This window comes from Dreissena polymorpha, chromosome 5 (genome assembly GCF_020536995.1).
Source record: "Dreissena polymorpha isolate Duluth1 chromosome 5, UMN_Dpol_1.0, whole genome shotgun sequence".
NCBI lineage: Eukaryota > Metazoa > Mollusca > Bivalvia > Myida > Dreissenidae > Dreissena > Dreissena polymorpha.
The window spans coordinates 104,392,661-104,405,138 of NC_068359.1; the positions used below are offsets into that span (position 1 = coordinate 104,392,661).

The 12,478-nt window shown below is 37.7% G+C and overlaps 1 protein-coding gene across 7 annotated transcripts in view; it reads right to left on the reverse strand.

Moving 5' to 3' along the window:
• Positions 1-12,205, reverse strand: part of LOC127832379 (O-acyltransferase like protein-like) — a 38,856-nt gene extending 26,651 nt beyond the window's left edge. Inside the window, exons 1-6 of one of the 7 annotated variants that reach the window (XM_052357822.1) lie at positions 10,886-12,205; positions 5,958-6,181; positions 5,666-5,756; positions 4,900-4,993; positions 4,216-4,583; positions 2,954-3,139 (exon numbers count right to left, since the gene is read on the reverse strand). In XM_052357822.1, the coding sequence (XP_052213782.1) occupies positions 2,954-3,139; positions 4,216-4,583; positions 4,900-4,993; positions 5,666-5,756; positions 5,958-6,181; positions 10,886-11,873 (1,951 nt within the window). In that variant the 5' untranslated portion in view covers positions 11,874-12,205. Of the gene's footprint in view, positions 1-2,953; positions 3,140-4,215; positions 4,584-4,899; positions 4,994-5,665; positions 5,757-5,957; positions 6,182-8,086; positions 8,318-10,885 lie in introns of those variants that run through there. The other 6 variants (XM_052357821.1, XM_052357820.1, XM_052357819.1 and 3 more) reach the window with 6 other exon arrangements.
• Between the last annotated feature and the right edge of the window lie 273 nt (positions 12,206-12,478).

Sequence of the window (12,478 nt, forward strand, 5' to 3'; positions counted from 1 at the left end):
CTTTTATCATATATACCGTTATCTGTGTGCTTATACTATATGAACCGTTCTCGGTTCGCTTTTTCGTGTCTACCATTATCCGTTCACTTTTGTCAAATATACCGTTATACGTTTGCATTTACATATGTACCGTAATCCGTTCGCTTACGTCATATGTACCGTTATCTATTCGCTTTTGTCATATGTACCATAATCCGTTCGCTTATTGTCATATGTACCTTTATCCGTTCGGATTTCTCACATGTTAAAGTATCGGTTCGTTTTTTTCGGCGTAGCTGTATAAAGCAAGCTTTTCACCTTACCTGACCTTTTTAAGTGTCCAATAAAATTCAAATACAATTTCCCGCGGCTAGGTACGAATGAATACACTTCATTTATTCCATTAAAGAGCAGTAGAAGCGAGGCCTCACTTTAATGCATTGCATTTCAACCCGCGAGGTATCGGGTCAATTCGCGGCAAGTGTGTGAATGTCAGAGTTTATATACAGGTCATCACCGGAGTTCGCGGCCAGTAAAATAATCGTTATATATTAAAGACGCTATCCGTGAACTGGGTGACCTGGATTTTTTTTAGACCAGAAAAATATGTGATATTCAGCAATATAATTATGGTATGTCAATAAAAGATTCTTAATGTGTTTTCAACAATACAATGATAATTTTTTTTTGATTAATTTAACAATAATTATTCCACCATATTGACTAATGTATTAAGCATGAGCGCGATGATTCTCGATACTGTTATTTATCAATCAAATAGCAATGCCCGACAAACCACTAAAACAGATTTGTTCGAAGAACGCGCCTATAAATACGGATACTTCGCGTGTTGCCGGTTGACTCATATGTTTTAATTTAACTTCCATTCTTCTTTTGGTTTTCTGTTTTGTATCTATAGGTTTATGACCAGCAATATGTAATAATGTAAAATAAGCCGCGAAAACTCCGCGTAACATCCCGTACTGCGTGTCATGCAGCTAAGAACTGCACAGAAAAAGACATTCGCTATCCTTGATCTCATTCATTGAACTATCAACGCCGTATATCTTTTTTAAAGATATTTCTTGTTTGTCATATATACAGTTATCCGTTCGCTTTTTGTCATATTAACCGTTATCTGATTGCTTTGTCATATGTCCCGTTATCCGTTCGTCTGTGCCATATGTACCAGTATCCGTTCGCTTTAGTCATATGTATCCTTATACGTTTGGTTTTGTAATATTACCCGTTATCCGTTCGATTTTATCATACGTAACGTTATCCGTTCGATTTTTGTATATGCACCGTTATCTGTTCGCTTTTGTCGTATGAGCCATTTGTGTTCGCTTGTGTCATATGTACCGTTATCCGTTCGCTTGTGTCATATGTACCGTTATCCGTTCGCTTGTGTCATATGTACCGTTATCCGTTCGCTTGTGTCATATGTACCGTTATCCGTTCGCTTGTGTCATATGTACCGTTATCCGTTCGCTTGTGTCATATGTACCGTTATCCGTTCGCTTGTGTCATATGTACCGTTATCCGTTCGCTTGTGTCATATGTACCGTTATCCGTTCGCTTGTGTCATATGTACCGTTATCCGTTCGCTTGTGTCATATGTACCGTTATCCGTTCGCTTGTGTCGTGTGTACCGTTATCCGTTCGCTTGTGTCATGTGTACCGTTATCCGTTCGCTTTTGTCATATGTACCGTTATCCGTTCGCTTGTGTCATATGTACTGTTATCCGTTCGCTTGTGTCATATGCACCGTTATCCGTTCGCTTGTGTCATATGTACCGTTATCCGTTCGCTTTTGTCATATGAACCGTTATCCGTTCGCTTTTGTCATATGTACCATTATCCGTTTGCTTTTGTAATATGTACCATTATCCGTTTGCTTGTGTAATATGTACTGTTATCCGTTCGTTTTCGTTAAATGTACCATTTGTGTTCGCTTGTGCTTTATGTACCGTTATCCGTTCGCTTTATCATACGTGCATATATCTGTTCGCTTCTGTCATATATACTATTATCTGTTCGCTTTGTCATATATACCGTAATCCGTTCGCTTTGTCATATTTACCGTTATCCGTGTGCTTTTGTCATTTGTACCTCTATCTGTTCGCCTTTGTCATATGTACCGTTATCTGTTCGCTCTGTCATATGTACCGTTATCCGTCCGCTCTGTCATATGTACAGTTATCCTTTCGTTTTTGTCATATGTAACGTCATCCGTTCGGTTTGTCATATGTACCGTTATCCGTTCGCTTTGTCATATGAACCGTTATCTGTTCGCTTTTCTCATATGTACCGTTATCCTTTTACTTTTGTCATATTAACCGTTACTCCCATGGACAAATCTACACGTGTATATAGAGTTTACTATGTATACAGTATTAAGCATTTTTAACACGTCTGGTTTATTTCAAACGAATGAATTTACCTCGACAGACCTTTTGATTTTGTATGGTAGTGTCCAGAGCGTCCGAGATGTAAATAACACATATTTCATTAACCAATATACGCAGTATTTCTGTTTTAAACCGATGTCGAATTACCGGTAAACCATTTAAAGGGGCCGTCCAACAGATTTTGTCATGTATTGAAGCATGTCATTAAATGCTTTAAATGCTTTATATTGATAAATTTAAACATTTAAACTAAAAATCTCAAGTACAAAAACAAGAATACAATTTAAAAAAGGAAAAAAAGTAACCCTCAACAGGGGTCGAACCACTGACCCCTGGATTCCTGGAGTAAAAAGTCTCTCGCCTAGACCACTCGGCCATCCACGCTTATGCTTAAAGCAGATGTATTTTTTAATTATACAAGCAATCCTCGTAGTTTCCCAAAATATCGTTTCGCGTCACACGACGCTTTATCTGTTGGACGGCCACTTTAATAATAACAAATAATAACATAGTAACAATCATCTATTAAACAGACGCCATGGGTGAGTGACAACTCTTCTTACCAGCCACTGGAACGTCAGATACAGACTGGGTGGTGTACAGGTAGGTATTGCCCAGGACTATCCAGAACATGGAAAGAACTCGGATCCCGTAAAGACACGTTATGTCCCCAGGCTGCGACTCCGAGTTGAAAATGGCAGCCATGTTTGTAAACACTGAGAAGCTGCGAAGCAACTTGTAAACGTTTCCTGAAAATAAAATTATAATCATACGAATAGAAAAGATGAATGAATGAAGAAGAAGCGAATCGGGATAATGATGATAATATAAATCATGTTGATAAAAACAAGAAGAAGTGGAAGAAAAGAAGAAGATTAAAAAAGCAGAAGAAGAAGAAGAAGAAGAAGAAGAAGAAGAAGACGAAAAAGAAGAAGAAAAAGAAGAAGAAGAAGAAGAAGAAGAAGAAGGACACCGATGATAATATAAATCGAAATCAAAACCATAATCAAAATTAAATTACTACTGCTATTACTACACCTACTACACCTACTACTTCTTCTACTACTACTACTACTACCACTACCACTACCATTACCACTACCAATACCACAACCACTACCACTACCACTACCACTACCACTACCACTACCACTACCACTCCCACTACCACTACTACTACTACTACTACTACTCCTACTAATACTACTACTACTATTACTACAACTACTACTACTACTACTACTACTACTACTACTACTACTACTACTACTACTACTACTACTACCACTACCACTACTACTACTACTACTACTACTACTACTACTACTACTACTACTACTACTACTACTACTACTACTACTACTACTACTACTACTATTACTACTACTACTACTACTACTACTACTACTACTACTACTACTACTACTACTACTACTACTATTACTACTACTACTACTACTACTACTACTACTACTACTACTACTTCTACTACTACTACTACTACTACCACTTCCACTACCACTACCACCACTACTTCTACTACTACTACTACTACTACTACTACTACTACTACTACTACTACTACTACTACTACTACTACTACTACTACTACTACTAATAATAATAATAATAATAATAATAATACTTGTATACTACTACTACTACTACTACTACTACTACTACTACTACTACTACTACTACTACTACTACTACTACTACTACTAATAATAATAATAATAATAATAATAATCATAATAATAATAATAATAATAATAATAATAATAATAATAATAATAATAATAGATGCAAGTGCAGTTTGAATTACCTTCTTCTACATTTACACTGGTGTTTAAAATATTTTCTGTCAAATCACTGTCGACAGAAATGTTTAGTTCAGAGAGCTCTTGATGAGTCCTCTTGCTTTTCTTCGGAGCGACCTCGGTGTTTTCCAGAACCGAATCTTCAGCGTTCGTCTCAGTGACGTCCTTGTAGCCGTCCTTATGCGGAGAGTCTCCTATGTGATTCGTCTTCTCGCCATTGAAGCTTTCGTACGCATTGTTTGTGCGGAACGGCGCATCGTGCAACCCGTAGGACATGAGCGTCGTGTCGTGTGTTGGTTCCCGGCAGCGCATCCAGCACAGGTCAAGCGCAGACGAGACGAGAACCAGCAGCGCCAGACCGCCCAATATACCTCTAAGTACACGAAGTACCCAGTTCGACTATTTTCTTTATTGTGAGGATTTTATTTTGAAATGTAACAAAAACTCGATTTTACCTTTACAAGTACATGAATACGTCATTTTTAAAAGCGTTTAGGATTTAAAACCTCAACATTTAGTTTCATTAAATTAATGGAAACGGCGGTTCATTTAACGTTCTTACAACCAAAAATAGTGAAATCATTGCTTACAATACTTGACAAGAGATAATACAGCATTTGGATTTTCCAACGTAGGTGAGCAATCAGACAAATAATAGACTGCACCGTGTTTGAATGCCGGAAGCTTACATGACAATGTGCGCGTCTGTGTCCGCAAGGAAGTTCCGCTCCTCTGTGCATACAGCCCGCTCCACGGACAGGTTGAACAGCGATCGTAGCAAACCTGTTAATCAGTAGTACAGTATGCCGCATTTCATATCGGTCAATAAGACGGGTGTCATCAGTTTCACAGTGTAAAGCATGTCATAATGGTCAATAGGAAGGTTTTGATCAGTTGTTCAATATAACGCATGCCATTTAGATGAATAGGACGGGGGTTAATCAGGTCTTAAGTATAAATTATGTCATTTAGGTCAATGGGACGGTGTTTTTTAGTTGTACAATATAAATTATATAATGCATGTCATGTCGCTTAGTACGAGTAAATTATACAGTGTTTCTGTACGAATTCCGCTTTTTTCTAATATGTTATCTAAAAATTGTGATATGTGGATAACAAATCAATAAACATTAAATAACTGACACGAAACACAAGCAAGCAATCTGATACTGGAGATTGCAGGTGACCCCGCGGTCTCTTTGTTCACGAATTGATCCAAAACGCGTTCATTACCGTAGTTGCAAAAATATAGGTATTGAAAGTGATGGCTACGCGTATTTTTGTGATAAGGTCAGCATTTTAGCATTGGCATAGATTCAGAACCAAGGCCTTAAAACAACGCACTCAAATTTAACCATATCTAGGGCTGTTCTATTTGTAAACGTGTACCTAAAAGACCGAACTACCAGCTGGTCGAATTAGTATCAAATAACCCTGTACCAATGTTCTTATTACCAAGACGGAGTAGCCCTTCAATGTCCTGTCCTGTACACGTGTCTGGCAGGCATAGACCCAGCGATATGGTCAGGGGCAAACCGTACGTGTTCTGAAACACACACACGGTACGTGCTCACAAAGGTTTTAAAGTGTGTTAACATTATTGAATACGATATTTGAAAGCGAAAAGCGTAAATATGTACTATTCTCTCGACTGTCTTAAATGAAAACAAAAACAGTGTAAAAAGTCTTCGCCAAGTAATATAAGAAAAGCCAGCCACTCATGCATGATTTGCGCTCTGCTACTTACGTTAATGTGCTCCCCGGCCACACTCTCTATGAGGCTTCTAGGCGGGACAAACGTCGCTCGGCAGTACTTGCCCTGGAACGCGATGTCAGCGTCAGCAGGGTGTTCGTCGCCGGAAACGTTTCTCGTTACCCTAGCGCTCACTGCCTGGCATTCATCATAGGTCCCTCCGAAGTACAAGACTCCGCGACGGATGCCTGTCGTTGGCTTCCCGATCGCATCAAACACTGAAAGGGGCGTGTAACAGCTTGATCAGTCATAAATAAACGGTAATAAGAGCGGATTCCAGCAAGAGTTGGAATTAACCGGGTAGATCATAGCAAGTTCTCAAGCAATCACATGCACTCGTATAACTATATTCAATATAATATTCGGCATTAGATAATATTTTAGCCTCAATCCGAATTCAAACTAGAAATACGATTAGGAGTAAGTTCATACGAGCTCTGGTTGACTCAATGCTTAAGAAGATTATATACTATTCCTAACACGCGTATTCTACAGACCATCGCTGACAATAGATACGCGCACTATTGTGAATTTAGCTTTGCTGATGATCGTCCATACACGAACCAATATTTAATTATACGTTCTTAGTCATGAGTGCTATAATAGTTGAGATTATTATAGATAAGAATATCATACCAAATAGAATCACGATTTTTTTTTTCTAATTTTAAGGAATGCAACGTTACTTTTTATAATGTCAACCAGTAACTGGTGCATACCATTAGGGAGTAAAACAAGTTGTTAAAATTAATTTATCAATAAACTTTCGACAAAAACTTTCGAACGGAAGATAATTAAGAAAATATAGATAATTGCGTATCGTAAACAGCATATTGTATTCATTCACATAATCAAATCAATATGACATTTAGTCTAAATATACGCTCTATAAAAAGAGTTTCACTATTCACGTGTCGACCAAAACGTATAAAAAAAATTCATGTCGCGTTTTGACTGCCTTTCGGGACATTGTTCAATTAATGGTGAAATCACATTAAAAATCGATATCAATATTAATTTATGTTTGCATTGTGGTTTAATTTTATCGCGAAAGATTTATAATTGTGCCTTTTAACAACTTCGCCAGTTAATACTTCCCAATGTATAATGTTTAACATGATTTAATAAAATCAAAGACGTCTCGTAACACGACAAAGCGGTGTACATAGTATTACGTTGTATATGCGTAACAAAAATTCATCAATACAACTTATATTTATATCATATCATTTTCAATTGATATGTATACTTTATTGTATACGTGCTTTGCTTTTCAAATGCATGGCAAATTTATTGGCAAGTGTGTTACCGTGATGTAGTTATTTTTATGGTAACGCATGGGCCAGAAAACGTTCGTTTATTTTCTGAAAGTACTACCTGTGATGAGGCCAACTTTATTTTGGGTCCGTTATGTTTCTTTAAGCTGTCCGAATAATCTGGGGCCCGCGATGTTTAATTAATGGTGAACATTCTGTGGTGCGAGAATTTATCACCATGAGCAAGGGACCCACTTTGTCTTCAACATGTGGAAATGTGTGACACGGTATTTTGTTCATTGAAGGATTAAGTAACATTCTGCTCACAAAGCCCAAATTTGAGTTGCAACTTTAAATGTGAATTTTCAGCTAAGCATACAGTCTTGCGTGGAAAATACCGGATATACAGTGGGAAAAGTTTGTTAACAATTACCTAATGAAGTTATATTCTAAACGAGCTTTATCAGGGTGAAGAATCAACGGGGTTTCCTGGGTTTTTCACACGAGATGGACAGAATGTAAACACACCGTTTACAACTTTATTGTTGCAAATATCTCAAGTTATTGAAATACATTTGCAAAAATCTTTAGTGCATAAAAGACAGTTTTCTCTTGATGTTTGTGCCGATATCTTAAGGTATCCTTGAATACGTCTGAAATCTTTGACAAAATTTCATGTTGCGTGCTGCATTACCGTGTACAATAAATGCAGTAAATACCGAATTTTTGAACAAAAACAAAGGTGTTTAAATAAAATAATGCCGATGTTTTTTACATTGACATAAGCAGCACAGAAATCTGTCTTTTATGTACTAGTTTAAATTCTTAAGAAAAATATTTTTAAAGTTATTTGAAACAAAGCCTCACATGCCGTCATGTATACATCCATTAAAGTTAAAAGGGGCAACCTCACAAAGTCACGTGATCCTGCACCCTTTTTATTATGTCCGACTTTGATTTTTGACATCTAAGCTTGACTCTCTCTATAACACAAGAGCCATCGGTCTAACACGCAACACCCCGTTACATTATGGTCGTGTAAGATATTTTACAAGTACATATAAAGTGCATGATAACGTAACAGCCCGGTAGATGAACACTTTAGGTACGTTGTTTTATAAATGATGAAGTGACAATCCCGAAAAGCTGTAGTATGTCCAAATTTAGTTCTCTCCATGTGACCTTTACATTTGAGCTGGAAACACGGGACTAACATGCGACACGGCGTTACATCATGGTGAACCTTTATGTTAATTTTTTTAATCGGATGATGCACGATGCAGTTACATGCTTGACAAGTTCAAAAAAAGCATTATCCAGACCGATAACATAGACGATATTATGGATTAAACTGCTCTTGAGACTGGAATTCGTGGGACGAGGTACATTGCAAGTTTCAAGTCTCAAGTTTCAACCAAACCCATCAGAATGCTAGCTGCTCGCACGCTGACGACAGATCCCGGAGTAAAAATAAAGAAAGTTGTTCTTTCATTCGAAAAGTTGAGCTAGCAATCTTAAATCGATAGTGTTACATGTAATGTAAATGTTTTAAATTATTTTTAATTGTTTATCTTTGCATTTGGATACCCCTTCGCATAAACTGAAAAGACTTCAGCTTTAACTGGACATGAATCCTTTCACTTAAACGTCCAAAATACCTGACGGCATTCGGCCTTTTCCGGTCCTTATCAGACAAGCTGATCGTAAGGTGTTTATGTCCTTAAACTTAAAAAGTCGATTACGATATTATGTACGATTAAGATATACACTAGATTGATACGATTTATTTATTTTTCCATTTCGGATGAAATATGATTAATAATACATGTAATAAGTAGCAATTATACATGACAGTTATTCAACAACATTGAATCCACAATACTGACCCGGAATATATTTTGAGTCTTTATGGATGGATTAAAAAAAAATTTGCTTTGGAATTTCGGCTGCCATAAAAGTACCAAGGGGATGGGTGTTTGGGAGGGGTTTGCTTATTGATACAAATACACATTGATTAACAGGTGGATTTTATGCTCTATTTCATTACGAATTGCGCAGTATTGTTTAGAATGAATTAAAGGAAAAATGTGCTTAAACGATTTAGTAGACTCTTCAAACATGTGTATGTATGACGCATTCTTTTCAATATTTTAGTCTCAATCATGTAAAACAATGGTACATTTCTATACAAACACGCAAGTGAGTGAAATATACGGGTTAAAAATGAATACCAATCAAAGTAATTTCTTTATTTCTTTTGTAATTAATAGATGTACGCACTCTTAAAGAGCGGTTTATGCTTGGGCAATATATGCGGCTTGAAAAATAAACATTTTTCATTTTTGCATTAACTCTGCAAATATTATTTTTATGTAAACACAAGGTGACACGAGTTCGAGTTGATAACAAGTACAAATGTACGTGTTTGCCTCATCGATATATTATTAGTTGGATTTCAAATGTAATATTATGTTATATTAAGTAATATTATACCGACATTATTATGACACCAAAAACTTCTTGACATGCTATTTTTTCTCTGTGCAGTGTTGTTGTTTGTGAAATTTAACCCGGTACGTATATTTCGGAATGTAACTATGAAACAATTGCAAATCAGACAGAGGTGAACAATAATAACAGTCTTTTTTACTGTAAGTATCATATGTAGCAAATGTCTTCAATTGCCATAATTTTAGTCCTCACTCAATGACGCGATGAATTGGAGCTAAAAGTAGATCTCAAACAGACACTGCAGTTTCCGGACATATTTTAAAGAAACACTACATCTTGTCATCAGCTGTTTGTTATTATTCCTTGGGAGGAGTGATGTTCGCAAACCAACGAAATGAATAGGAGGAAGTATCAATACCACCTGATAAGGTTCAAAAACACAAAACTGGCAAAGCAGGAACTACCCAGTGGAAGTTGTTTGCACCGGCGTCATTGCACACTGGAAAATGTTGAGAACATTCGGCGTAATAGGTCAAGACAGTAAGATAACAGATGCTTCTAAAAGATGCTCGACCTTTCTGTGGTACAAGCACAATTTCAGTGGATGGAAGCCCATCACAAAAAGGTAATGTTTTGCATGACTGTTCTGCCATCTCGAGTCTGTCCTGGGATTGAAAGGGCGAAACAGGTACCAAGCGCATTGGTGGCAGCAGTGGTGTAATATTCAAACTTTTCTATGGCAATGCCCTAGATGATGAGCGACAGGAAACCTCCTATATTTTATGTACTTCGGAATAAACAATTAATCTTTAGAAATATAATCGTGCTGAAAAAAATTAAGACCAAACAAGAGCATTGTTGTCATAGCCAGCGTGTCCGTGTCGTCCGCAAAACCTTAACATTTTGTTAAGGTTTAAACATTGGCTCTAAAATCAAAGTGCTTCAACCTACAACTTTGAAACTTCATATGTAGCTGCACCTTGATAAGTTCTACATGCCACACCTATTTTGGGTCACTAGGTCAAAAATCAATAGTTATTTTTACATTAGCAGCATTAAACTTTATTGTATATAGTGTATTGATCTATGATTTGCCATGGGCGCAGACAATATTGCTTGTTACAGGCATCGGACACAAGGACAAGCTTTTGCTATAAGCTTTTGATTTAAATCAGCCCATGTCGCTGTGTTCGATGTGTTCAAATGACCACTTACTATTCAGAGCCCAGTCGTCGCCCCGGAAGAGCCTGTCGAAGAAGACCATGGTGTCTGTGTAGCACGCTTCGCTCAGTGGCCGATCCGTAGAATTGTATGGGAAAAACTTCTGAATAATACTATCTGCTATGGAGGCGTAGTCTAATGACCCGAGTAAATGCAGAACCGTAGAATTGTTGTAAAATAACTTCTGGACAACACCATCTGCTATGGAGATGTAGTCTAATGACCCAAGTAAATGCAGAACCGAGTCTTCATGTGTTGTGTTCTCATAAGACTCAGATTGTAGAGCTGCCGAATGAGTTTCAACTTCGTGTATAAAGTTTTTTATGATGTCCTTTATGTCCTCATTGTTTAGGACAATCGGCAACTGTTTCAGTGCCCACGGGAGAACCAGCGTAGTGAACCAGTAGGGTGGCTCGTCCATATCCAGAATGCCCACTGCCGCCAGGGATGTATCCTTGAGAGTGTAAATCAGCTCGGGACTGTTGGCATATTTTGTAGCACTTATGTTCCTTACGATGGTAGAATAGTCCAGCGATTGTAACAACTCTCCGACAAAGTGGTCCAAGACTGTTTGAGTATCATTTGATTGAAGAATCCAAGTTTCGTTCGCCCGATGGTTTTCTACTTCATTGATGAACACCCGCAATGCGTTTACGAGTTCCTCGTTACTGATGACGTCAGGAAGGTGACTGAACGCCCACGGGAGCACGTAGGAAGTGAACAATTCTGGCGGGTGGTCAAGACTCAGGAGCGGAAACGCAGCTATAGCCGTCTCTTTGAGCGTTTTTATCCAGCTTGGATTGTTAATAATTATATCCATTGCGAACAAAAGCAAATCTCTGTCGCTGAAATTGTTGATCAGGCTGGAAATCGCGGCTGGTGTTAGCGCTTGAGCCTTCGTTACCCGGATGTTTCCTTGCAACATTGTAAAAACAACCAGAATCGGTAACGATATTGAGCTGACAAACATTTTACCACACATAAATCTTGTCGAGATAAATAGTTTGCAAACTGATTTCACAAAAATACACGATAGTGTATTACAGGCAAGTTAAACTGTTCGTGGTTAAATGCTAACTTTATTCATTTTCAGTAATACATCCGTTTAAAGTGACTATTAATTAATCCATCTGCGAATCTTTTTTGTATGTTCAAAACGTAAGTACCACCTCAAAAGACCGACTATGACTCCCGAGACAGAAGTACACTCTTATCCATTGAAAATACGTGCACTATTTAAACAAAGTTATTATTCTCAAAGGATTTGCTATCACTTATTTGCCAGTGACGTATTGATATGTTGATGATTGAGTGAGATTAAAGATGTCTGTGATTTAACTTGTCTCGCTTGAACCGATAGAGGACGTTGATGAGGGCATTAAGGAGACGTCGCCGCTCACCGCATGCAGTCAACTCGTGTGAACTCTACCTGTCGAGACCCGAACACGCTTGCTTTCAAACAGCTCGCCGTAGTGTAGTACATATTGTGACCGGGAGGTCACGGATTCAACTCCATTGTGGGAGCGTTGTTTAGATCTCTCCCGTAGACACTAAGTACTGTTTCAAACAAGAAACGGACTCGAGGAC